The 26,942-nt window shown below is 50.0% G+C and overlaps 1 protein-coding gene across 3 annotated transcripts in view; it reads left to right on the top strand.

The window, feature by feature from the left end:
- The window catches only part of NRG2 (neuregulin 2), an 86,193-nt gene that overhangs the window by 36,496 nt on the left and 22,755 nt on the right, over positions 1–26,942 (top strand). Inside the window, exons 2-5 of one of the 3 annotated variants that reach the window (XM_059860158.1) lie at positions 270–432; positions 4,296–4,414; positions 7,614–7,679; positions 17,986–18,106. In XM_059860158.1, the coding sequence (XP_059716141.1) occupies positions 407–432; positions 4,296–4,414; positions 7,614–7,679; positions 17,986–18,106 (332 nt within the window). In that variant the 5' untranslated portion in view covers positions 270–406. The remainder of the gene's footprint in view (positions 1–269; positions 433–4,295; positions 4,415–7,613; positions 7,680–17,985; positions 18,107–26,942) is intronic. The other 2 variants (XM_059860156.1, XM_059860157.1) reach the window with 2 other exon arrangements.

The following is a 26,942-nucleotide window of genomic DNA, read 5'->3' as shown; positions in this document are numbered from 1 at the left end:
AACAGAGTTAATGGGTGACCACAGCAGGGCAGCCAGCGTGTCCTTTGCAAGGGTCATGTTTGGGAATTTCCTTTTCCTGGGGTTTCAGGTGTGTTTACTATGTGCAGTGCTCTCCATTGAAAATTTCGGGGCCGCATATGGGGTAGTCTCCAAGTTCTCTTCATCAGCCCATTCCTTGACTTCTTTGTTACTTATGTGTTAGTTACCCTATTTTTAGAAGATTAAGAAACCACTCCAACAGTAGTAATCCTAGAGCTATTCTTGCCCAGAACGATGCAGAAGTGGCTGAACTCACACAGGGAGCACGAAGTCCTCAGTGTAGGTGTCATGGGGGCAGCTCATGGCTGCTGCTCTCCTGATCCCAGGCTCTGACATGAATGGCTTGGTGAGGAGATGACCTGAGAAGATGGCCCCATTTCCACTTGGCAGTAGGTAAGAGGGGAAAAATGATTCAAGCTTGACCAAAGTGCTGGTGGGAACATGCCTGCTGTCATGGGAAGTTCCTCCTTGGCTCGGATGCTGGGCCTGTTTCTTCTCCTCTCACTGCACTGGAGGCCCCAGGGCCTGAGCTCACATTTAGATGTCTAAATTACAGCCGATGAGGACACCCTTCCCAGCCAGAATTTGCCAGGATCTTTGTGTAGGTCCTGGCCAAGGGCTGATCTCCCTGTTTCCCATTGTAGTCTGGAGATTGGCACTGAAGAGGGTGATTTACTCATCCCTCCAAACTGCCCTCTGGGGGACTCTTTTCTCTTGGCCAGAAAGGTATTTTGGGGGATCTTCTTTTGGCCAGGCTGAAGGTCTCCTTGTGAATCCTATCCCTCAGAGCTTGCAGACAGCATATTCCCCGTGGCTCATCCCTCCACTGGCACTACAGGAGATAATTAGTGCGTGGCTAAGTCATATGTGCTGAGGGTCAGGCAAGACAATGAGGCACATTTTCCCCTGGAGTAAAGAGATGTCAACAGAGTTGCACTGCAGCGAAATGATGGGATCTGTCAGTGACCCTGGCCCTTTCACTGAGCAAACAGCCCGGGGCAGAGCCTTCCTCCAGAAGAATGGCATGGTCTGGCAGCCAGGCACCCTTGTGAACGCACACGTGGGGCTCTCCCAGGGCTGCTGTCCCCAGGAGCCTTCATCCCACGCTCCTGGGCCCAGAGTAACTCCTTGGAGGCCACTCCTTGGTGTGGCTGTGAAATCAGCCCTCAGGAGAACAGAGTACCTGCCCCTGGGGACAGCAGGGGGAGGAACACAGCTTGGAAAAGATGATTTCCAATGGAGTTTTGGGATAGTTCAGGAGCACTTGGAGATAGTAAAATAGAGCAGAACCAGAGTGGTCACCCTTGGCACACACAGATCAGGCGAGGACTTGTCCCTTTGCCATCCTTCAGCTCAGTTCTCCCAGTGCACAGGCATTATCCATGTTAATTAAAAGGCCCATGGTTAATGCTTTGGAGCAAGGTAGCTCTCTGGCTGTTGCAGTGCTTCTTGGAATGGGGAATTTCTCTTTGCATTTATGCTCCCCATGAAAGCTGATCCATATCTCCAACCTTCATCTCCTTTCCCCTGAGTCTGTCACCAGACATTGTACAGCCAGTGTGGAGGCCAAGAGGGGCCACACCATTGGCCTGGCCTATGAAAAGCAAGAAAAAGCTCTTGATTTTTCAAGGGGATCTTCCAGTCCAGGATAATTTCAACAAATTGTGATGGCAAAAATAAGCTCTTTTGACAGTACAAGTCTTGTGCATTAAAACAAAGTAATCCCCTTTGGTTTCACCTTGATATTGTTGTGCTCCAAATGCCAACATCACTCTTTATTCTGCTTACATTCCTCTCCAGTTTCAGGTAAAAGACCAAATGTCTCTCACCCTGTTGTAGGAGCTGAGTCTGTCGAGTGTGGCTCTTTTTGTGCCACTCCCTAACTCCTATCTTTGGGACTTACACCCCCTTATCTGTAAAAGATCACATACCTAGGTGATATTCTAACGCAGTAGTGGATTTTTCCAGTTGCTCCACCTGGTGAAATGTGCTGTGGACTGAGACTGCCATGCAGCCAATGATCATTAGAACATCTGTGCTCTGGCAGCTGAAGGCAGCGTGTCCATTGATGCTCTCAGCTCTGCCCTGGCAGAGAGCCCCAGCGTGCTGATGTGCCAGGGTGGTGTTTTCTATGGACTCTGAGTTAGAGCCTTGCTCTTCCAAGCTGCTTTCAGCATGTGCTGCCTGCACTGCAGCCTGGTTTGTGAAACCAATGGTGTATTCTGGCAGAGAGGGTTGAGACAGCTGGGAGAAAGTAATGGCTAGGCTGGGAGCAGGCTTGGAGTTGCATTCTGGAGGCATCTCGCTCTTTTGATGAGCATTTCCACACCTTCCTCTATGGAGGGAGTGGGGACATGCTCCTGAACAAGGTGCTGCAGCCCAGCAGAGCCCAGGCCCCCATCAGGCACCCTTTGTGCCTCCCAGCAAGGTGCTGGAGCCAACAGGCACGGGGCAGCAACGGGCACTGGATGCTCTTAAATGTCCTTAAGTGCCTCTCTCTTGTGCATCACCTGACTCCAGAGGCAGCACAGCAGTGAGGGCCACCATGCCCAAGGCTGTGCTCAGAGACTTGAGAACACTCAGAGAAGGGTGTTGTGTGGTGATTCAAGACAGAATCACCCCTCTGGATTTAGGCTCCCATGTTGGAATACGTTGCACAAATGCAGTAGGGGAGACCTACTGTCAGAGGGATTCAGGAGGTCTTTGCCTACTGTCAACATCCATTTAGAAATTGCTCCACATGTGGCCCCAGCTCGTGCAATTGAGCCCTTGACCGCATCCTGTAAAACAGGGCAGCGCCTGTTTCCTGGGAGCCCTACCAAGTCATCTCCAAGTGCTTTTAATTTACTAATATAACTAGTGAGATGTTCCTGCTGTGTCCTTGCGCCGTGCCTCCCAGGAGAACAGCTTGTCAGGGTGTTAAAAAGATGCCAGTGTGCTTCTGTGAAGGGCTTCCTATGGACAGTGATTTGCACATCCCAAAGAAAAGTCCTTCTCGGATGACACGTGTAACGTTGCAGCTATGTCCGAGGCTAATGATTATTTTCCACATAAATGGAATTATATTTGCCTTCAGCAACATTGGCCACTGGGACCTCTTTCTAAAGCTGGCAGCGCTTCCAAGTCTCTAAATAAAGTGACACAGACCTGAGGTAAAAGCTTGGGGTAGAAAGCAAACAGAGATGTTCTCACAAGAAGAGCAGACAGGGTGGGTTTTGATAAGATGGCTAAAATGGAAGAAAATGTAGTAAACCAGAGGGTCTCATGTGGGAGTCCCACTGCGGTCTCGTGAGTGGCACTCAGTGTGTGTTGAAGGCTCCTATAGATCCCTGTTAAGCTGGGCAACAAAAGGTTTTGCCTGTTAGTCAGAGCCATCCCAGAGAATGAGTCATAGCCAGTGGGAAAGGCGATGCTCCTTCCCGCAGCGCCGCAGAGCTCTGCCGCAGAGCTCTCCCTCTCCCGTGGAGCAGCAGCTCGGGCTGGGAGGTGGCACAGGCTGGGAGGTGGCACGGGCTGGGAGGTGGCACGGGCTGGGAGGTGGCACGGGCAGTTCTCACACCCACCCTCTCCTGCTCTTTCGAGGCACATCTGGCTGCTCAGATGAGTGTGTGCAGCTCAGCCACACATGTCTGTAGTCCATTGGAGTGTGGATTTGGGGGACACGAGGTGCTTGCCCTTTTTTTAGGTGGAGCTGAAGCTGTCAGTGATATGTCCAGGGAAAACCCCAGGGAGTGGATGTGCAGGGTGGCGAGGAGTGAGTCCCCCTGGGTGCTGTGGGTGTTTGTGCTGAGTGTGTGGCACTGCTGGATGCAGCTGGTGGAGCACTGACTGCTCAGCATCCCTGCTGAAGAAGGTGCAGAACAGGCATCTCCTTTCCACATCTCTGTCTGGCAGGCAGATCCCGCTGTCCATCAGTAAATTGGCTTTTTTCCAGTGTGGAAAGCCTGTGCTGGAGTGCTGGGACTCTGGGCCTCAGCTCCTCACGAGACTTTGTGTGTGAAGGAGAGCAGGTGTCAGACCAAACCACACAACACGCTCAGGGCAGTGGGTTCAGAGGGAGATGTTCACCTAGCAAATCCTGGGAAGGGACTTGTCCAAATCCTATCCAGGCTCGAGTGCCTCTTCATCAAGCTCAGGCAGCCCATCCTGTCAAGCAGGGGTGACCCTCCAGACAGCATCCCTGGGCCAGGAATGGTTGTCACTTCATGAGGTTGGTCAGCAATCGAGTAAGAAATGTCTGCTGTACTTTTCAACAGAAAGATTTCCAGACTGCAGTTCAACAAGGTGAAGCTTGAAGATGCTGGGGAGTACAGCTGCGAAGCCGAGAACGTTTTAGGGAAAGACACCGCAAAAGGCAGCCTGAATGTGAAAAGTGGTAAGTGAAGAAGCCAGCAAATGTCTCGAGCTGTGTGCCATTCCACAGAAAGGTTCTGCACATGGTCTGTCTTGTATTTTGTTTCATGCTTTCAGGATATCGAGTAAAACAATCTTGGGAGATAAGAAAAATGCAGCTTAGCATAAATGTTTATCTTTGTTATCTGTCACTGGCAATGTGGTTAATTTACATTTTAAATAAACTTACAGTCTATGTATTTTTAAAAAAAAAAAGGGTAAGGAGGAAAGAAAGCTGGTGGGCTTGATGTTTTCATTTTTTAAAGAATTTCTGAGAAGCAAAACTCACCAGAAGACAAGTAATTAGACCATAGCTTTGTGATGAGTGAAGTTGCTTCTGGTTTTCATCCTAGAATGTGTGCTCCATCTCTTAGAGCTCAGCGGATGGAGTCTGAGGTTAGGTGGTTTTATTATTATCTTGGTCATAATAATTACATTGCTTAACACGATGGTTTGGATGCACCCTCCGGCTCAGAAAGTCCCTACAGTGGCTGCCAGGAGCTGGGAGGGCACAGCTGGGAGGGGGTGACTGTATTTCCTAAGCTCTTCCTCCTGCCATTCACACGGGGCACTGAGGCAGCCTGGGCTGTGAGCTGGGCTCTGCCTCTGGGCTCTGCAGCCCTTTGCTGGGATCCAGGATTTTGTTCTCATCCCAGTGTGAGGGAAGGTAGCTGTCTGCTGCTGCTTTCTGGCAGTATTTTCTCTCTCAACCTCAGCTTGTTTGCCATCCTGAATCTTTTGTTCCGTGAAGCTGCAGCATCACACAGCCTCGCCCTGCCTGCTCAGTCCCAGGGCTGGCAGGGTCTGCAGGAAAGCCAGCCTTGCTCACACCTCCCTGCCTCCATCCTCTGTGTCTGTGAACTCAGCCCTGCTACTCTGCTGGGCTTATTTCCAGTTCTGATAGGAAAGGTGTCCCGAGTAAGAAACTGAGGCAGTGCTCTCCTGTTTTATTTCTTGCCTCACTCTCTGGCTGTCCCACGCCACATAAACTGCTCCTGTGTGATGGGAACTGCATGTGCAACCTCCCTTCCCTGTGTGCAGCCATCAGAGCCCTGTCTGCCTCCTCTGCTGCCCCTTCCCCAGCACCAGCACCCCTCTCACAGGAGGAGGAGTGTGGTTGAGCAGTGCCTGCTGCAGGGTCCTGACCTGCACAGCAGGGAAATGCACACCTGGTAAATGCACAGCAGGGAAATGCACACCTGGTAAATGCACAGGAGGGAAATGCACACCTGGTAAATGCACAGCAGGGAAATGCACACCTGGTAAATGCACACCTGGTAAATGCACAGGAGGGAAATGCACACTTGGTAAATGCACACCCGGCCACTGCAGGGCAGGCAGCTCCTGCCAGGATGCTCAGGAAGCCACCCTGTGTGACAAGGACCCTCCCAGCAGGGATGGGCTCACTCCTGAGCTGCCCAGGAATGTGTTAAGACCTGAAAACCCAGGAAAGGCACACAAAGATCTCGCTGTGAATCTGGTGGGCTCCCTGCCTGGGTGATCCATGCTCTCAGCTGCCTTGCCACTCTGCCCTTGGCTCACTGCTCAGCTGCAGGCACACCTTGCTGCTCTTTGCAGACCACCTGCCAGGACAGCTGAGCCCCTGCAAGGCAGCCCAGGTGATGCTGATCCCTGGAGGCTTTCGTGGCCCTGTCACCCCTTTTTTTCACCTTTTTTCACCACTCTTTTTTCCTCTTTCCCCAGCAGCTACCCAGAGTTAAGCAGCAGTCCCCACTATGCAGGCACGTGCTCTCCTGGAGTGTTCTCTCCCCTCACTGCTGGGCCTTCCTGGGGCATTGCAGCTTTCCTCACTTCTGCAAGCTCCCTTCTTCTGTGATACCCTTCAGTGGAAAACTCCTCAGGGCACCTGAATCCACACGTGTGTTGTTCCCTGTTTCTTCTTCCCCAGGATCCTTAGCACTGATCATGCTGTGGTTTCCATTGCAAAGTGCTCTTTGCTCTATTCCAATACCACTTTTCAGTTTCAGAAAAGCAGCTTTTCAGCCATACAGATCTGCTGCAAGTCACCAAAACCACCACATCTTTAGAGAGTGGCTGCAGAGCAGAGACCCCTTGGCACTTAGAAAGTACCCCTCAGCCAAACCCTCACCTCACCCCTCCTCTACAATTCCAGCATTTCCACAAAATTCCCAGCTCAGAAATAAATGCTTTTGCGTTGAGAAACTTTGTGAGGGTGTTAATTTCTGAGGAAATGCTTCTGGACTTAGTCAAAATATACTGCAATATATTGCAGACTTTATGACTTTGAAGTAAATTAGATGCTTTCTTAGAAAAATATCCCATTTCCTAGTTCTCATGATTGAATAGTCTAATGTTGATATGACATGGCCATGAGGGCATGGCTGAGGTGTGACTGTTTCAGATTCTTTTTTTTCCTCAAAAAATTTCTAAGCATCTCCTCAACTGCCCTGCCCCTTATCAAGCACTGCAGAGGAAATCAAGTTGCACAAAAAACTCTTTCTGCTTCTAGCTCTTTGTGGAGGTCCCACCCCTGTCTCTGGCAGGACTGCAGCCCCAGCCCAGGCTCCTCCTTTGTGCATCCAGAGGTTGTGAGGGACTTCTCCAGAGGTGCTGGTGCTGCCAGCAGGGTTGAGTAGAGCATTCTGTGGGCATTGGGGTTCCCAGTATCCTGGTGCAAAAAGAGGAAATCCTTCCCTGTGCTTGTCTCCCCTAATACCTGGGGTCCTTCCTTCATCTGTTTCCTGTTCCTCCAGCTCTTCTATGAGCACTAATTTGTGCTGCAGAACCTCACGTGGGGTGGAGGCTCTTCAGAAAACCCCACCTTTTCTTAAACTCCCCATTTTTCCCACTACCACGTCCTGCCATCCCATCTTTGTGCTCTTGTGGCATTCAGGGCTAAGAACACCTCCCACATTTTCACTCATCTCCTGCCAGGTGAACCCTGAGCCTCTTTATGGTGACACGAGACCCTTCACAGCGAGGGGACACCGTGCCCTGTGCCATCCCCTGCAGGGACACTCCTTGTCCTGCCTCTGTCACCCCAACCCCCTGCCCTAAAGCAGCACTGACACCTTGGCAGCCCCCAGCCTGTGCCCCCCAGCAGCACCTGCCCCTCTGCTCCTCCCCACAGTAGCTAAGCCCACCCTGCTCTGCTCAAAAGAGATATTTTGTTCACTACTTTCTTACCTTAATTTCCCCAGGAACAACGAAAGCACCACAAGTCTTACCAGCCTCAGAAACTAAAATAGTTGTTATGGAAGAAGAGTGTAAGTACCTCTCCCCCACTCCCCCCATACAGCTGCTTTCCCCTAATTTGTTTGCTATTATGAGACATTTTGCATAAATGCTATATTGCCTCTTGGAATCTTCATTAATTACTCCTTCTGTCTGATTTTTCCCAAAGCCACTGGTCTTTCTTTCCATAGATCTTTAAAAAAAAAATCTGATTTATACTGCTGGTGTCTATCTTGGAGAGGGAGAACTTGATAACTATTGCCATGGCAGCTTGAAGAACATGCTACTGAAAACTGCAACTGAAGTTCAAGCATTCCCAGCTCTTTCAGTACATGGAGTTATTGGTACTTGCAAGATGTGCTTGTTGTGGCCTTTGATTTAACAAGCTTTTCTTTTATCACTTTGTTTTTGTTTGGGTTTGGTTATTTTTTGGGGGGATAGTTGATCAAACCAAAACAGGATGTAGAAAGTACAAGAGAAAAGACACAAGTCTTCTAAGCATAGGTAATAAGAAAATTGCAGAAAATCCATCCATGCCCTGCCATCCCATTTTTTTCTGAGTCTCCAGAAAGCAAGAACAGATTTCCCCAGATCCTTAATTTGATTTATTGTGGCTGAAATGCTTTTTAGCATTCCCTCCCACTCGGTTGTCCCAAAAGCAGTAGAAAATGGGCACAGAGCAATAAAAATCAAGGAAGGGATAGAAGTGTAGATTAGAATCCTGGTGCCTGGACGTTGGCTCAGCGATTTCTGGTGGAGGGTGTTTTGTCTGTGTCAGGGGGTCTCTCCCCACTGGGAGCCCACCAGGATCCTGGCAAAAGCCCTGGGAAGGCAGGAGCAGGCAGGGATCTATTTATTAATTTTTTTTTGTGTTTCCATCCCAGCTGCAGATGCCCAGAGCTGAGAGCACAGCTGGCTGTGCCTCGCTGTTGGCAGTTCTGCTCTGCAGATTTTATGGGGATGTTTCCTCCTTTGAAAGCTCAGTCTTTTATGAATTTAAAGGAAATCTGATTGCAGCCACAGCAGGCACTGGCCAGGTATTCTTTAAAAGCTTTTCTGATTAGAAAACTGCACTTAAATTGTGCTCTTGTGTAGTGCTTAGCCTTGCACTGCACTAGAGGTACCAAGCTGAGACACAGCATCATTAATGCCATGGGCACACCATCCTTCCCCAGGATTTTCCCTTTGCTTTCACCAGAAGAGATCCATGCTACTTTTTTTGCATCATATTAGATTAATGCTATTTTCTTAAAAGCCAAATCTCAGAAAGGAAACACAGAAATTTCCCCTTTTGGAAAACTTCTTTCCTCTGTGGGTGCATCCTCACTTTTGTTTTTCCTAATGATGGGAAGAGATGGCAAAGTCCCCAGAGTTAAGGCTGTAACTCACTTTTTCCTTCACATTCCTTTTTTTGCAATATCTCCCAAGTGTTATCTGAACAACTCAGAATCTCCCTGATTTTTTTGGTGATGGATGTTGTATCAGAGAATTGCACGTGTGTACAGCATCTGGGGAGGTGATGAAGATGTAAGCTGGGATGATCTGGAGAGCAGACAAGTATCTCATTCTTGTAAAAGTCTTGCATTTCTTTTCAATGTCTGTATTCAGAGTTACCTGTGGGTTGTCCCTACTCTCATTGTTTCACTGAAATCTTGTAAATCACTTGCTGGATTTTAAACACTGATGCCCCCAGTACCTGGTGTGTGAAGAGCAGGAGGTTCCACACAGCTCCATTTGTGCTGCAGTAGCCTCATTGGTGGTGAAAATGTTAAAAGAGACTCTGTTTTGTGCTTGTCACAGGCTAAGCTTGTGCAGTTGGGTGGTCACAGAGGCTCAGCTCACAGGCAAGAACTTGCAGGGATGTGGTAACTTGATCGTGTGCCCTGACACAGGAAGGTTCTTTATGCTCATTTCAACATCCAGAGAGCCAAGAATGGCAATGTGATCCTGTCACAGAGCAGCATGAGGCAGCTCAGCAAGGCTCAGGAGTTTGTGGCCATGCACATGTTGGGTAAACAGGATAGGAACCAGTGCTGACATTCAGGAGCATTCTGATGGAGGCAGAAATGGAAGAAGGGTCAGAGAAATCTGGAGAGCATTCTGAGATGGAAGGTTTATGCAGGACAGAGATAGTCAAACCTTCTCAAAGTTTAATTTTACAAAGGTAAGATAAAGTTTCAAGTCTCTGAGAAGGTCAGGCAATCCCTTGTGCTTGTTTTTGCTGTTGAGTTCTCCTCTAGCTCCTTCCCTTGACTTCAACAAGCAGGTGAAGCCCTGAGGGCAAGGAGAGAATGCAGGCCAGGGGGAGGAAGCGTGGTTTGGCTACTGTCAGGATGCAGGAGGATGTGCCAGTGGTGGGCAGGTGCTCTAAACCAACATGTGGATCATTGCAGCTGCTCCCCTGGACTCTGCTCATGCTCCTTGCTCACCTGGAGCTGGGTGAGTGCCTGGCTGAGTGCTTTATCAGCCTCTGGGGGCTGTCAGTGCCCCTGGCTGAGGGTGCTCTGCAGCAGAGAGAGGCTCAGGGTCACAGGAGAAGGAGAAACAGGCAGAAAGAGCAGAACATGCAGTGCTGAGTTGTGCTGGGAGCAAGAGGATTGGGGGGTGATATGAAGCACCTGAATGAAAGCTGGGCTCTCTGGGTTTAGTTTTGGGGCCTTTATTTCATCTGCTGGGGATCACAAGCCCTCCCTAGAGTCCCTCTAGAGACCCCTGTGGGAAGGGTAGCTGAAACAGTCCTTTTTTCTCCAGTTAAGTCTAACTCTCCACACCAGTTTGGGTCCACAGATTTCATGGCTGTCATCCTGGTGATGCCATTGGGCTGTTTGTAGCCTCATTGGTGTAGAGCCATTGAGGCAATCCCCTCCAGTTTAACCCCTTCCCTGCTGCCCTGGGGGTAGCAGGGAACATTTCCCTGCCCAGCATGGCTGGGTGTTGGAAATGTTCTCTTCACTTTGTCTCTGCCAGGTGAGCTTGGCCTGATGGACTGGCACGATTGCAGTGGCTGTGCTGTGCTTTGTGAGTTCCCCACCCCACAGGACCATGTGCCACGTGGTTATGGTTCAACCAACCCCCAAACCTGCTCTCAAATCCAGTCTGGCCTGGCCTTTACTGGGTGACCATGGCAGACCTGCCTGTGAGTGGGCTGGTCTCTTTTCTTCTCCTCCTTATTCCCTTTCTTTTTGTCCTCACCTCCTCCCTCTCTCCTGCTTTGTTCTCAGTCCTGGGACTGAAGATCAGCTGAAGGTCTGACCTGTGGGTGGCTGAGCTGCTCTGTACCTGCACAGCTGTAAATAAACTGTGTGTGAGGTTCACTTCACCAAGGTCCAGCATCCCAGATGAATCTGCACCAGGCATGCAGTTGTTCAAGTATTTGCAGTGACCCAGGCTGATGGGGAATAGAGCAAAACACAAAGAAACTTGTGAACCTGGGAATGATTCCTCCAGTGTGGTGGAAACCCACTGGAATCTCCCTTGGCATCATGTTTTGAGGTGCTGGTGTGTGATCTGCAGCCACGTGGTGTCAGAGGGCCACGCTTCAACCCAGGCACCGTTACCATTTTCTGATGAGGCATTTTGCTTCCCTTTGTCCTCCCATGGAGCTTGGCAGGTCTCTCCATCCTTGCTCCCTGAATAGCTGCTCTCATGAATGTGAAATCCCAGCTGGGCACTCCCTGGCCCCTCCAGCCCAAGGCCACTGAGCTCTCCTGGAGCCCCCAGTGCTGCAGGTGTGAGCACAGTGCTGGGCTTGGAGGTGAAGGGTGTCCAGCCAGCCCTGAGCACGGGCAGAGCAGAAGTCTGGCCCTGTGAACAGAGCAGTTTTCAATATTAGACTAAAAATAAGTCCAGGTGTGGTCTTTGCTGAGATAATTTCAGCCCCGTTGCTGGAGGTGGGGCTGTAATTGAGCGGAACCTGCACGCACGCAGGCACGGAGCCTCGAGGTGAGTGGGAGATCTCACTGCCCCTCTGCAGAGCTGTGTGGTGCCTGGCAGCTGCCAGGTCCTGCTCACTGCTCATTTTGCACGCTGGGTGTTTTTTAAGCAGTCACGCAGCTGCCACTCGAGGTGTGGTGTACAGACTCTAAAGGCAAAGAGGGGCAGGATGAAGTGTGGGGTGGGAGCTGGTGTCCCCTGGGAGCACTGAGGCTGAGCCCAGCCTTCAGAACTGGGCTCTGGACCAGGGGATCTGCTCTTCTGGCTCCATCCTGGGATCCTGGTGTGTTGCTTCACTTCTTGGGCTTCGGCTGCCCTGCCTGCGAAGCTTTCACGCTGGCATTGGCTCTGTGAAAGGATTTTTAGGTTGCTGAACAAATCCCCTCATTGAAGTATCATGTTGCTGCTATTACAATTGATGCTGGGGATTTGGGAAAATGAAATGCTGCGCTGCTGTCATGTGCATTTTCAGACCCCTGTGGTAGAGAAGAGCATAGGAAGGGCTCCCTCGTAAAGCTGCAGAGATCATTCCAGAGGAGCAGCTAGAAGCTTGACAATAACACAGGACTTTGCCCCTGCAATAACTGCCTGTCCCATGGAAACAGGCAGCCCCTGAGTGCTCAGAAACCTTTAAACTTGTTTCTTAGTGAAACCCCTGAGCAGTGCAGATGGGAGAGGTGGGGAACGCAACCTGTGCTGTTTTGATCAGCAGCATCTGATGCTCCAAGAGGAGTGCCTTGCAGTCTGGTATTTGTATCTTGGGATGAGCTCCTAGTGTGCAGCTATTGATCCTAATGATCCCCTCGGGAACTGGAAACATGATTCCAGCAGGATCTATTTCAATAAAATGCGGGGGTAAATATTTGGTCATTTCCAAATGAATAAACACACAGGAACAGAATTTTTAGGAGCTCCAGAGTCCCCAGTCTGCTGTCAGGCAAACCCCAGTGTGCACAGGCCCTTCTGATTTTATGTACAGATAACAGCGGGGAGCATCCAGGCTCTGCTCAGGTTTATTGCAGGAGGAGGTGTCGTATCAGACACACAGAAATCTGCCACAGAGGGAATGGTGAGGATCAGCAGCCCCTCCATGTATTAATCAGTGTAAATCATGGATTTAGTGTGGCTCAGGCCAGGATTACAGCCCCACAACCGAGGAATATCTTGGCCAGACACCTTCTCATCCATGTTCTTCTAACAAGCAGTTGGATGAACTCTGTTGAGAGGAGCCTCGGCCATTCTGTGTTTTATCAGTAAGTACATGAGGCATATACAGAGCAGGCAATCTGTATACACTCCCCAACCAGCTGAGTTCATCTGTCTAACTGAATGTCTAAATATTGAGAGAATAAAGTGTCTGTACTCTATGAACCCACCAGCCAAAGTTATTTATAAAGAAGAAAAGGAGCGGCGAAACCATCGCTGTCTCCCTGCTCTCCTCGACAGTAGCTGTAGTTTGTGAAAAATTAACTATAATTTATAGTCCAAGCTGCATTAATTAACTCTTTGCAGGGGGAGTATTTCACCAGACTTCTGAGAACAGGCTGGTGAGCTGCCTGCAGAGGTGAAATGACGTGCATGGCAGGAATTGTGTAAGAATCCCTGCACAATCATTAATGGCCTTTCTGCGTCGATGGGCTGTGTGAAGGGAAGTCCACCTGGCACAGTCACTGCCCCTGGCTCTCTTCTCTGCTGCCCTGTCATTGATGATAGTCCAGAATAACTGAGGCATGTGGTGGAAAATAGACTCTCTGAATGACTCCAGTGCTCTGAATCTCCCATGTGTTTATGCTGCTCTGTCCTCACTGGCTGGGGCAGCAACAATAAAATGTGGCTGCAGATCATTCACAAACACATCATCAAGAGCCAGCCCTCTCTTCCCTGTCCTCACCTCTTTTCTTCACCTCATTATTCCCCTCTCTTCTTTGTCCTCACCTCCTCCCTCCTTCCTGCTTTGTTCTCAGTCCTGGGACTGAAGACCAGCTGGAGGTCTGACCTGCTGAAGGCTGAGCTGCTCCAGCCCTTCTCCCACCCTGCAGGGGCTTTCTGACCAGTTTGCCACTGTGTATCTCAGGGCACGTTGCTTATTCCCTCTGAAGGAAATGTCACCACTTGCTCGCCTCATGCACATTCGTGGTTTTCTGCTTTTAATTTGTTGAAGTACCTGGGGAGGTTCTTGGTTCATGACTGGTGTCACTGCACAGCATCTCATCACATCCCACTGCCTTCATGAGTCCTGTTCCACCCTGCTACCACCCAAAACTGCTCCCTTGCTTATTCAGTTCTCCACTCATCTCAGCAATTTCACAACTTTCTGAGTCATTTGGGATAGATGGAGTTGTGTTGGAGGTTGAATGAAGGACTTATTCTGCCACACCAGCCAATGGGGGGTAAAATCTGCCTGGTGTGGTACAGCAGTTAATGTGGAATAGCTGTGGGAAGTAATTGTGCCTGTGGATCACAGGCACAGTGTTTGGTACAGAGCTGTAAATAAACTGTGTGTGAGGTTCACTTCACCAAGGTCCAGCATCCCAGAGGAATCTGCACCAGGCATGCAGTTTTTCAAGTATTTGCAGTGGCCCAGGCTGATGGGGAATAGAGCTAAACACAAAGAAACTTGTGAACCTGGGAGTGATTCCTCCAGAGTGGTGGAAACCCACTGGAATCTCCCTTGGCATCATGCTTTGAGGTGCTGGTGTGTGATCTGCAGCCACGTGGTGTCAGAGGGCCACACTTCAACCCAGGCACAGTTACCATTTTCTGATGAGACATTTTGCTTCCCTTTGTCCTCCCATGGAGCTTGGCAGGTCTCTCCATCCTTGCTCACTAAATAGCTGCTCTCATGAATGTGAAATCCCAGCTGCAGCAGCATCCCAGGGTGATCAGGCACCTTGGAAGGCTCTAGAATGAGTGTTACCACACAGCAGTGAGATTTCAGGGTTGTGAGACACAGATCTGTATTCAGTGCATCAAACCTCAAAAAAACCCTATTAGGAATTCCTATGACTGGAATAAATATCCCATAAATATCATGTGTGCAGTATGGTCTCACTGTTTCCAAAGAGAAAAACAGAACCAGGGATGACCCAAAAAAGAATAAAAAGAGATCATTGCTTCCCAGCTAGGGAGGGAGATGCTGGCTGTGCCTGTAATGCCACAGGTAGCACAGGGGAAACAAGTGGGGATGAAGAGTAGTTTTTTCTAATACAAAGACCAGAAAAGGGCAGGTTAAAATAATAAAAATGGAGATGTGGCTTTACACTCTGTGTTCAAAGCACTGGAGCTCTTGTCACAAATATTGTGGATATTAGAAGATTAGATTTATTCAAATAGCAACTAAACTTGTTGCTGGGAGTATCCAGCAAAGGCCATTAAATGTGACAACACTGAGGCTGCCTTGGGTTGTCTCTGAGCTGCCCATCCTGCATGGGCTCAGGAAAATCATCACTGATCTTCTTTTTTAAGCTTTGCCACTGCTGGGGCCAAGACAGGGCTTTGGCTTGACCAGTGTTAGAGTCTGAAATGGCCTCATGTCCTGATGCTCTCTGCTCAACAGGGAACTGCCTCTCTCTGTGGCCTTTGCCACACCTCTGTGCTGACAAATGGACTGGAGTAAGGTGATTCCATGGCTCGGTTTTAAAACACTTTGGGATAAAAGGCAAGGTGCTTGCAGGAAACAGGGTTGGAAGGATAATGACATTAGAAAGATGCTTCTAGTAGAGGTGATCACCCATGTATTTTCCTGACAGCCCTGTCCTAGAAGTGCCCAACACGCCCAAGCTTCAATCACATCAGGATCTCTTTTACCTGTTTCAAAGGGACAAATCTGTTTCTATGGGATGAAGATCCCATGCAATCTCTGGCTGATGAGCACTGTAATCCTCCTGTGTCACATCACACAGCATTGCATCTTCCCATCCACCTTTCTTGGTGGGTTGGGCATCTTCTTATCTGGGATGTTTCCTATGGGGAGGTTTCTGGGCTCTGTTTTCATTTCTCCCTCTCTGCCCCTCTCTTGCTGTGGCAAGGCTTGCTCCAGAATCATTCCCTGTAGGGTTTATGATGTGAGACTTTGCCAGATGGATCGTTTTGCTTGCTACCAAGTGGTGTGTTTGATGGTTGCAGGGGTGACAGCTCTCTGCAGCCTGTGCTTGTTTTTCATCCCTGTGCCTTTCAATTTGCACCAGCTCTTTGGCTGATGAAGTTTCAGTGCTCCCTGATCCAAAGGTACACTTGCAGAGACCCACACTTATCAGAGACCCACAGCTCTCCTCTCCTGTGCAGAAATGTGCTACTATCTTGTAAAGGTATAAATTATAAAGTCTTGTCTATATAATGAGTCTGCATTCCTCAGATAAATTACACAGACTCATAATGGCTTTGGCTTTTAGTTACCATTAATCTTAACTGGAAGGGAGTGCTGAATTTCCTGCAGAAGTGTGGGATTCAGATTTTTGAAAGGGTTTCACTGGAGGCTCGGTCAAACCATCCTCTGCTCCTACACCCCAGTGTGTGCACCCTGCTGTCCACATTTGGCTCCCAGCTGGCTGCAGGACGTGCCCTGAGGGAGCAGCTCTGTCCCAGGGCTGTGAGCACTTTGGGTCTCTGCTGGAGTGTTTTCCATGTCTCGTTAGCAGAGCACTTTGGGACAGCTTGCTGTGCCCTGGATAACTGTGAAAAGACAGAGCCAGAGGCAATGGTTATTCAAGGCAAAGCACGGAAATAGCTCTGGCCTGTCAGCCTGTGGGAGGCATCCACTTCCTTATGGGAATGGCAGACAATGGCTGGGACAGCACATGGGACTGAGCAGGGAGCTGGGCCCTGCCCTGAGCCGGGCTCAGGTGACAGTGGGGGTGCTCCAGGTGGGCACAGCCAGAGGGAATCTCCTCTGGAGAGACATGGACCCTATGGACCCTGCAGAGAGCCCCAGACGTGTGAGAGGCAGAACAAATTGAGTGCCAAGCATCACCCACGTGTGAGTGGCTTCACTAGGTGCTGGGAGCCCTCCTTTGCCTGGGAGAGCCCAGATGTTCCCAGCAGGAGCTGGGAATGCAGCCCTTGGCTCTGGCATGTGTCCTGCAGCCAGAGGCAGCCTCAGAGCCCCTGCAGAGGTTGGGATGGGCACAGGGGCTGCCCAAGGAATGGGGAGCAGCCCTGGCTCCCTCTGGGACAGGCCATGGCTTGCCCTGCTGCTCCTCCTGTGGCTCTGCCTGGCTCCTGCCTGGCTCTGGCTCAAGCTTTCCCCCTCGAGTCCTGTGTCAGTGAGGATGCAGTCTCAGTGATGGTGTCACAAACCTCCCCACGAGGCTCATTCTTGCTTTGGAAAACAGGGTGGAAGATCTCCTCAGAAGCTTTGGCTACAGCATAAAAGGTGCTGCAAAGTAGGCAGTAGCCACACTGCTGGAGGTGTAACTGTGACAGAGTCTGAGCAAGGTGGGTAGACCAGGAAAGGGGACTATTTTCAATGAGGTTAAGTATTCAGCTGTAAAAAATGTGTGCTTTTTAGTGCCCAGCACTTCTTACACTTGTGTGAAGATGGGTCTGCATTCCCCAGAGCTGCTCACCATCTGTAACCTGTATCAGTGCTCTAACAACTGATTTTTTCCTTCCTGGAAGCCTTTGTTTTACCTTTGGAGACTCTGCTTTGGGCTGTAAGTTTATCAGAGTCTCCCAAAGACAGGAATTACAGTGAAATGCTGCAGGTTTTCTTATCTCTTACAGAACTGTGAAGCTTTTCTCTAGAAAGGAATTTAGATTTGGAAAAGCACCTGTATCCCAGGGAACTGGAGTCATGTTGGCTGGCTCCTCCTGCTGCACTTTGCTGGGCTGTTGGGGCAGCCCAGTTGTGGCAGGACAGAGGAAGGCTCAGGAGAGGGCAGGGACAGATGGAGCTGTTCTTGCTTGTGCCAGACCCGCTCCTGCCTCTGAAAACACAACTGGCAGAGGTGTGGAGCAATGCAAAGTCCCCTGCAGCACCTCTGGGTCTGGCTCCAGTGTCCTGAGGTGCTCAGGTCTCAGCAGCACATCCCTGGGACTCTGTGGCTCTGCAGCCCCTCTTCTTCCTGACCCCTGCTTGCCTGCTGGCACAGCATTCCCAGCATGAGGGGGGGCCAAGGACAGTGGGAAAGGGGTACTTCCCCACAGCTTGCCAATAAAATGATCTTGTTCTACATGCTGGCTGCTTAGAGGAGGAGGAGTCTTCAACTCCTCACTCACTTGGCCCCTTTTGCTGGGAAAGGAAGGGTCAAGTTGCAGCCCCAGGCCCTGAAGGTGGGTCTGGAGGCACAGGCTAAGGTTTGTAGCTTGGCAAATGAACTCGTAGAAAATCATCTAAGGAAGCAGAATTGCCAAACAAAGGAAATAACAATATATCCTTTTTGTGTGTGTTTTTGTTTTCCCCTGCAGTAACCACAACTCTCTCCTCCTGGTCCGGGCATGCCAGAAAATGCAACGAAACAGCCAAGTCCTATTGTGTCAATGGAGGGGTGTGCTACTACATCGAGGGCATTAATCAGCTGTCGTGCAAGTAAGTGAGTGGAGTTCTTGTGTCAATATGGAAATTTCTTGGCTGAGGGAGAGGAGATCTTTGTGCAACTGCCAGACTTGGGGGGGAGCTCTGAAATTCTCCTGGCAATTGCAGTTTGAGCTGTGCAGGTTCAGAAAGGGGCACTAGAGGGGCAGGGGTGGGGGGACAAGGATTTGTATTTTCCTTTTTTCTGTGCGTGTGTCACTGTTCACTTTTCCTGGCTTTTCTCCCTCTAAGAATATGTTTGTCCTGGCTGTTTCTTTTCCCTTTCTCCCCTTTCTCCTCTGCAGCTTCAAGGAAATTTGGGTCCCTTTTGCTCTCCCTGAGCTGACACGTCCTGTCCTCCAATCAGGGAGACTTTTGGGGGCACAGCCTCCTCCTCCCCATGACTGGAGGGGTCCCTTGGTGAGACCTGCCCTGACCTCTCCTGTGTCTCATGGGCCCAGGGTTAACCCTCAGCTGTTCCCCTCTCTGTGCAGCTTTGTGGCCACTTTGTGGGATGTTTGTTTCCCCCTTCAAACTTGCAAGAAAAACTAGAGATGTGTACTAAGTAATCCTTAAAAGGAGCTTTGAAGAGTTTGAAGTGGGGCTGCGCAGCCTCAGGGATTTGGAATGGGATGTGAGACTTTTTCACCCCTGGTTCAGAGCCAGAAAGCCCAATGGCATCTCACACCTCACCCCCCAAGCCTTATAGTGCCTGGGGACAAGCTGTGCAGTCTGACTGCCAGTGCTGGAGGTGCAGGAGCCCAGAGCTCACCTGTCCCTGCCCCTGGGCTCCTGCACAGTGAGCAGGACGTGGTGCCCTGGGTGTGCACTCACTGAGCAGATGGAATCCTCCTCTGAGCTCCCCTGGTGACCCAGACATCACTGCCCAGCTCGGAGAAGCCCAGAGCTGACACTTTTCTCCCTTTGGAACCCGTAGACCTCTCAGTGGAGACACAGCCAAAGGTATTTACATCTGTGGATGTCACCCAGCAGCACTGCAGGATGTGATGCTCATCAGGTTCCTCAGGCCTTGGAGGCTGCACTGAACACAACCCTCACCCCCCATAAAAAGCCTGAAAGGGCTGGATCACACTGAGCACAGCTCCTCCCTGGTCCCAGTACTTGTTTGGTTCTGCAGGGAGCAGCAGAAAAGGCCATGGGGAAATGTATCCTGCTGAGCTCTTGCCCTCTGGCTTTCAGTGCAGCTGGGGTGGAAGGAGCATCTCCCAGCTCTCCCAGACTCACCCCTTAGACACAGAAGGAGCTGGGCAGGACAGAAACCAGAATCTGTGACAGAAGCTGTGGCTCCCACATCTCCCACGTGTGCATGGATTGGGAGCAGCCCTTGTCCACCCCAGCCCTGTGCTTTAGTGTAGTTGTCACTGCCATTGGCTTCTTGGTGGCACCGTGGGCTCCTCTTGTCAGTATTCCCCACAGGAAGCAGGGAAGAAGACCCATGTGATGGTTAAAGTCACAGCCCAGGAAGCCCCAGAAATTCCAATCTTTCCATTCTGGGAAGAGCTGAACCCTTGAAGTGTGGAGGAGTGTATGAATCAATATCAGTAAGCAATGTGGTCATGGCAGAGGCACAGATTTCAAGGCTCTTTCTTTTGGGAAGGACCCAAATGCAGATCAAGATTCAAATGGGATCAATTTCTAATTACAAGAGTTACCTGAACCCCTACCATGCATAAGAATCACTTTTTCCTGATGAAGAATACTGTGGTACTTGTCAAATGTCTTCAGCAGCTAGACTGTTTTAACCAAAGCAACTCCAGCCTACCTTCCAACCAGGCTGCTCTGACAGATGATGAACAGAGGGAACACTCAGTGATGGATTCCATAAAGATTTTATGGGCCACACCAAGCAGACCTAATTATTTCATATCATTTGAAAGCCTGAATTCCTCACTCTGCAGGTGGTAAAATGATATACTTTCCTGATGAGTTCCAAGGTACCAATTGCTAAAACCAGTTGGGAACTGAACAGGTGTGTGTGGAAGGGCAGGAAGGAGGTGCTGGGAAGGTCTGCACTGTCACTGCTCATCTGCCAGAAAAGGAGGCTCCATGTTCTCAGAAACCCAGGGAACCCAATGCCTTCCACACAGCACAGTCACTTCTGATCTTACTGCTTGAGGACATCCCTGGATGCTCATTCTCCTTGGGTGTTTCTGTCATTAAATCTCAGACTGAAGATAAGAAAACCTGGCTTTTGAGAGTTTCTGGATTCTAGAGGCTAATAGCTATTGAGGAATGCAGGAGCATTTGAACTGGAAAGTGATTGCCATAAAATGGCTCTCCCAATGACAAGGGTGATTTTTGGGGAAGATGCTGATGAATAAACAGACTTCACCTTTGTCTGCAAACAAAGAGCTGAGACATTCCAGGGCTTCCTCCTTGCACCAAGGCAGATCTGCTGCTGTGGTTTGTAAAAGATGCAGGAGAAAGGAGAGGAGGCAAAGACACAGGCTTCCAAGTTCATTTTTGATCTCTGCAGCAGCAGCCTTAGCCCTTCAGCCTCACTGTGCCTCTGAGCCAGGAACATGGAAGAGATCAGTAGTTTCTGCTCACAACCTCTTCAAGTGCTTTGGAGACCAGCAAGAGCCACGTGAGCAGCTCCAGCCAGGAGCACAGCACGTGTCCATGGGCTCTTTCCATGTCACTCTTCCAGTCAGAGCCAGCAGGACCTCGGGGGGATCATCTGGCCCCTGTGCCAGCTTCCAGCCCTCCCTCACTGAATGCTCAGGGGGTTCTACCCCCCACCCCAGCACCCATGTGATGTTCCCAGCCTTTCCAATGCCAGCTACCAGAGTTTTGGACTGTTCTTGTTCACTGCCTGCCACCAGCCTGCGATCAGCTTCTTGGGGTGGGTTCCATTCTTGCAGATGCCCAGAAGCACTGAAAATCCTTCCTGAAGATGTCCCCCCTGGCAGTCTGGACCAAAACCAGCAGATGAGTTCCCCAATAATTTCTTCTCCTGATGTGGTTCATGCTCAATTTGCAACAAATATTGCCTAAATTGGCAGCTGGCTTTTTATTATCATTTTATAACAGGCTTCCCAGAAACGTGTTCCTCCTGGTCTTTTAAATCCTCAGGAACAAAGTATTTGCTTGTAATCCCACTTCCTCTCTCCCTTTCTAATATGCTTCAGACAGACCTTGGATAAAGCATTTTCTTCACTGAGGAAGAGCCCAGAATGGACTTGGATTGTTCCAGAAATTGTCTTTCTGGATTGTGTTCTTACGTAATTTCATCCTTAATTTGAAGCCAATTCTACACATGCTGGGGTCAAAGGAAACCTGAACAGAAAGCAATCTGTGCTGCTATCCTGACTCTGCAAACAGACCACCTGGAAATCAAATGGGAGGAGTGGGACCTGTCTCAAATATTCTGCAAATTTTCTGCACAAACCTGGGAAACGACAGAGCCACACACAGACAGAACTGACTCAGCAGCCCTTGTAAATTAAAAAGCTCCAGGATCTGGACAGGAAGAATTTCCCTACGCCTCTCCAGATCATTTTGCTCAGAGAGGCCTGAGGAGCTGGACTGCAGGGCAGTGCCAGGTGTGAGCAGAGCACAGAGGGGATGCCCACAAGGAAGTCTCCAGGCCCTGAGCTGGGCTGGGGCACGCAGCAGTGGTGCCTGGCTTGTTGTGCCCAGTCAAACCCAGCGCTGGGATGACTGGCAGCCTCTGCTCTTGGATCTGCCTCCATCCTGGAGAGTCCTTGGCACAACTCAGAGCACTTGGAGGCTGCTGGGTGCCCCACAGGGCTGTGCTATCCAAAGAGCAGAAATGCTCTTTTCCCCAGTTAGGTCTTGGCACACATGAGGCATAGTTGGGGTCTTCCCAGCCAAACAAAGCAAGCAAGTGAGGTCTCATCACTGCAGAGCCTTCTCTGCCCATGGAAATGCTCTTCACATCTCTTGTGTGTGCTCAGTGGAATCAAAGGGATCTGCTCTGGGCCACGATCTTGTGTGGGATCAGAAGACTTAAAGAGTTTTATGGAGCAGCACCCCCACATCACGTTGGACCAGTTGTGCTCACAAGAATCAGGCTGGATGATTTGCAAATGTGACAGATAAACAGACAGCCTGGCTTTGGGGTGACAGCCCTGCCTTACGTGGGGGACGCAGATCAGAGGCCTGGATCACCTCAGGCAAAAAGTGAAAGTCAAAGAGAGAATAAAAAACAAAACAAAGCAAAAGGAGAAAAGATCAGATAGTTTTAAAATTGTTTGGTGAATCCAAGTCACCGATTTTCAAAATCACATGTTCACCTCCTCCAAGCACATTGTTTCCTGCAGATTTTCCCAGGAAAGAGAAAGATCATCCTGAAGTTTTGGCCACGCTGCCAGCTCCCCTGTGCTTTCCCAGGGCACCATCCAAAGGTGTGACTGTCACAGGGATGCTGTGTGGCCGTGGCCCCCCTGGCAGCACTGTTTGCTCAGCTGCCCTGTGGCAGCTGGAGCTGTTCCACCCCTCCCAGTGGCATTTGGTCAGCACCAGCTGCTCATTGCACAGCCACGAGGACGTCACTGTGCCAGGGGTGTAGGAGCAGCCCTGTGGGGAGGTGTTGCAATGTCCCTGGAAACAAAGAGCAAGGGGTGAAAATCTCCACATCCTGTTCCAAATGCCCCGAGCCAGCCAGGACTCGTTCCTAGGGTTTTGCATGCTGTTTGTCTTGGGTGGTGAGATCAGGTACCTTTGCAGGTTCAAGTGGCCCCTCTGTGCCTGCAGCTCAATGCCCTGTGACTGCATCAGCCCCCTGAGGCCCATCAGAGTGTGGGAGCTGATCCTGCAGCAGCAAAGGCTCAGTGAGGGCAGCGACACAGATCTTGCTGTCACTGAGCCCAGCAGTGGGTGTCCCTGAGCTTTGGACTCCACTCTGCAGCAAACATGCCTTGGTTAGCTGCTCTGGAGAAGGCCTTGGTGTTTATTCTGGTTGCTTTCTCTTCTTCCCATCAGTGATTTGGTGGAGTCCAGCCTTTTGTGGCTCTCCAGAGCCTGATCATCTGGGTCTGGTCAGGGGACAATGACAGAACTGTCTTCTTTTTCAGCCCTTCCCACAAGAAAGCAACGTGCTTGAAACATTTTTTTTTCCCATTTGCTTACTTCAGTGCATTGTGTCCTTCTGCTATGGCTTGTCTTTATCGTGTCATTTTGAAGCACCTGCTCATTCACATTTTTCTCTAGCATGGATTGCTTTATGAGAGCTACTGAATTTGGCATATTTTAAATAAGATCTGGGGGCGCAAAGGAAATGTGCCTACCCTTGCAAGATTTAGAGCAACAGCTGGACAGAAAAAGTTTTGCTTCCAGCAGGAAGACAAAAGTAGCAAATAATAATTAACAATAATTATTGCCCTGCCCTGATACGGGGCAAAATGTCGAAGTTCCTCAATTTTCAGCAATAGGTGCCCAGCAAACATCATAAAAATGAGTCATCCAAACTATTTTGGTTTGTGCTTTTTGAGATGTTTTATTTGACTGATCATCTTACTGCATTTTTGTTGCCATGTAAATATCTCACTGCAATTCATCCTGAACCCAAGAGCAGAATTTTGCAGATGTTTTCAAAATGGGGTTATTAAAAAAAGGAAAGGTCTTAAGGTCAAAATTAAAAGAATGGGATATTTTCCAGCAATAACAGAAAACAGAATCTGGACAGAAAAATCCCTGACCATTTTTATCAATGGCATTTGCAAGTAATTTTCAGAGGGAGCAATTAGACACAGAGAGATGGAGTTAAGCAAGGGCAGTTTTGGGAGTCTCCACTCAGGCTAGAGAGGGGACAAGGTGCTGTCTGCAGGGGGTTGGTGCAGCCTTGTCCTTCCCCAGGACCTTTCCTACAGACACACCCCTGTCCTCTTCCCTTGGGAGAGACCATTGTGCCTCTGTGAGTGCACCATAAATTCCAGAGGTGATATTGGAGGGAAGTTCACCACTGGTGGAGCCCCTGCAGGAGTTTTCCAAAGAAGGAGGGACTTGGTTTTGCTGAGCCAGCCAGAACCTCCGGAGTCAAACGTGCAGGAAGAAGGATGCCATGATCACTACCAGCTCACAGCTCTCAGCTGCAGTGAGCCTTCACTTTCAGGTGTATCCCTCACTGCAGAAGAGCTGCCCTCACCACAGGCAGCAGATTTTAATGCAGAAGGGATGATCTCTACTGCTCTTCCTGTCCAGACTGGGAGAACCATGTGCCAAACATGCTGGAAATTTCTTCCCTTGAAGTCGCATCAGGGGCCACGGTCATAAATAATAAATCATCTTCAGCAGCCTAGAAGTTAGAGACAGATTTTTAAAAAAGGAACCAAAAGCACTGCACGCTCTCAAAGGTCTTCTGGTCACTGCTTCTGCCTGCAGCCTTCTTATGAGGAGTCAGAACCCAGGTATGCAGGGGTGGCACATTGTGTCTTGACAGCTTGTACACAAGCTTGAGAGGTGACAGAAGGTGCTCTTGTTCAGGGGGGCATTTTTCCTGTCGCTTCTCCCTGTGCTGAATCACTGAGTAACTCAAGATGAAAATCCTAGCTGTCCTAGACACAGGGAAGGCAGTTGTCTACTGCCTTCTGTCTTGAGAGCTCTTCTCCCCACCCACGCTTGGCTGACTGCAGAGATCTGAAGATGGGCTGTATGGTAGCTGTCATGGCATCAAAGCTTCTTTGACACCTTTTTGTTTTGCTTTTTCACTTCTTACCAATTCCTTTCTCTGGGCTTTAATTTCTTTCCACCAGTTTTCCCATAATTTTCGGTCTTTCATGCAGCCTCAGTCACACTGGAGTTCCAGCCTTGGCTGACCTCTTGCAGGTGTGCACCTGAGGTAATTTTAGCTCCTTTCTGACAAAACACCCCTTTTTGGGGTGGGTGGGACAATTGCTTCATTCAGCAGCACCCTTGAGGCCCTTTGGTGTGCTCACAACATCCAGGATTTGTCAGATCCCAGACAGATGGGAAGCACGTTGCAAGCTAAACTGGATTCCCTTGAAGACTCTGTGAATAAGCTCCTGACTTTGTCAGAGGTGATCAATAAACTTCAAAGAAGGACTGGGAAGACACCTTCTCTTTTGGATTCCTTGCTCAAAGCCCAGTGCCATCTCTGAAGGGTTTCTCCAGTCCTGGGGCTGTTTTTTTGAATCTCTCCCACCCAATGCCTCAGGTTTGTGCTTTTTAATTGACAACAGGCATTTTCTCCACTTCCCAGCACCAGCTTCCTCTGCTTCATTGCAGGGAAGGCCACCAGGCCCCATGTCTGATGGTGACCCCTTGGGCTGAGCTGCCCTTGGGAGCTGGCTTGGTATGGCTGGTTCATCTCCCTTGCCTGTGCCCCAAGAAGAACGTCCAAGAATGAGAAAAAAGTGCCAATTCTTCAAAGATATTTCCCTGACTAGGGAGTTCAATTTTCAGTTTCAGAAGTGACTTGGATACTGAGAAACTGAAGGGTGTGACTGGAGAGCTCAGTGCAGCCTCACGCAGAACCATGCCCTAAAGTTCTTCATGAGCAGTTTGGGGTGCACAAATAGCCCAACACCCTCTCACTTAGAAGTGTGGGCACAGATCCCAAAAACCCAGATGCTGACCCACATTTGGCCATGGCAATGAGGGTGCAGCAGGTTTTTTTTGCACAGCTCAGGCCTACCCAAACTGCAGTGAAATCCAGCAAGAAATCACGTGCCAAAGCCAGGTCAGTGGATGTCCATGATGAAGTACAACTACTAAAAATCAAGGGTTTCTGCATGGAGCCTGAACCAGGACCTGGACCTGGATCTGGATCAGGACCTGGACATGGACATGGACCTGGAACTGGACCTAGACCTGGACCTAGACCTGGACGTGGACCTGGACCATCCCCCACCAGATGCACAGGTTGGGAGCAGTTGCCTGACACTGCTGTGTCTGCTCCAACCTCCTGCTGTCCTTTGAAGTGGCCTGGCCTGGAGCTGAGCCACTGACATCAGATTTGGCCTCTGATTCATGTTTTTTACAGAGCTGTCTTTCAGTCCCTTCCTTGCTGACCATTTGCAGATCACTGTGAGATTTTGTGGGTGGCATCCAAGAGTGAGGAAGGTCTGTGCCAGGTGCAGAGCCTGCAGCTCCACTCACAAAAAGCTGAAAAAAAAGATGTTAAAATGCCATAAAGATAAAGCCCTGTTAAGCTCAGAGGAAAGAGATGTGTATTGAGAAGGGAGAGAGTTGAGGGATCCTGTGCAGGACTATCCAATAAATATCCAGAAGAAAAGATGTGAAGTGAGGGAGGGAGACAAGTGCCCGGGGGAGAAGTGTTTGACCATCCCATGGCTTCCCAGGCTCACCTGCAGCTGCAGAGGGTGGCAATGCAGAGGGTGCTGCTCACCCTGGGTGGTTCTGCAGCTCCTGCTGCACCCCTGCCCATGTGGTCCCCAAACCTGGCTCATCTGGGGAGTGCTCTGGGGAGCTGCTCATGGGCTGGTGCCAGTGCCTGGTGGCCCTTGACTGCAGAGGGCACCCTCCCTGCCACCTGAGCATCCCGTGAATGTGTAGCTGGTGCCCATGGGCTGGCACACCTCGGTCCATCAGGTGACCCAGGCCAGGACAGAGCCTGAGACAACCTCTCACAGCATGTGAGACCCCTTCAGCTCAGCTCAGCTTTCTTCTCTGTCCCTTCCTCTCTGTTGACACAGAGACTTTGCACGTGTTTTCTCTCTAACCACCCTGAGAACACCCCTGGTACTTCTGGGGTCACCACGGGGAGATGCTTTCCACACCCAACGCTCACTGTCGCCTCAGCAGCTGCTCTCTGCTTTTGGTGCCTCTTGCCAGTCTGCAGAGCAGCTCCACAGAGTCTCTGAAAGTAGCATCCAGCCCATCTCAG

The sequence above is a fragment of the Haemorhous mexicanus genome, chromosome 15 (assembly GCF_027477595.1).
Source record: "Haemorhous mexicanus isolate bHaeMex1 chromosome 15, bHaeMex1.pri, whole genome shotgun sequence".
Taxonomy (NCBI): Eukaryota; Metazoa; Chordata; class Aves; order Passeriformes; family Fringillidae; genus Haemorhous; species Haemorhous mexicanus.
The sequence above is the reverse complement of the archived record's forward strand: the minus strand, read 5'-3'. Positions and strand labels throughout refer to the sequence as shown.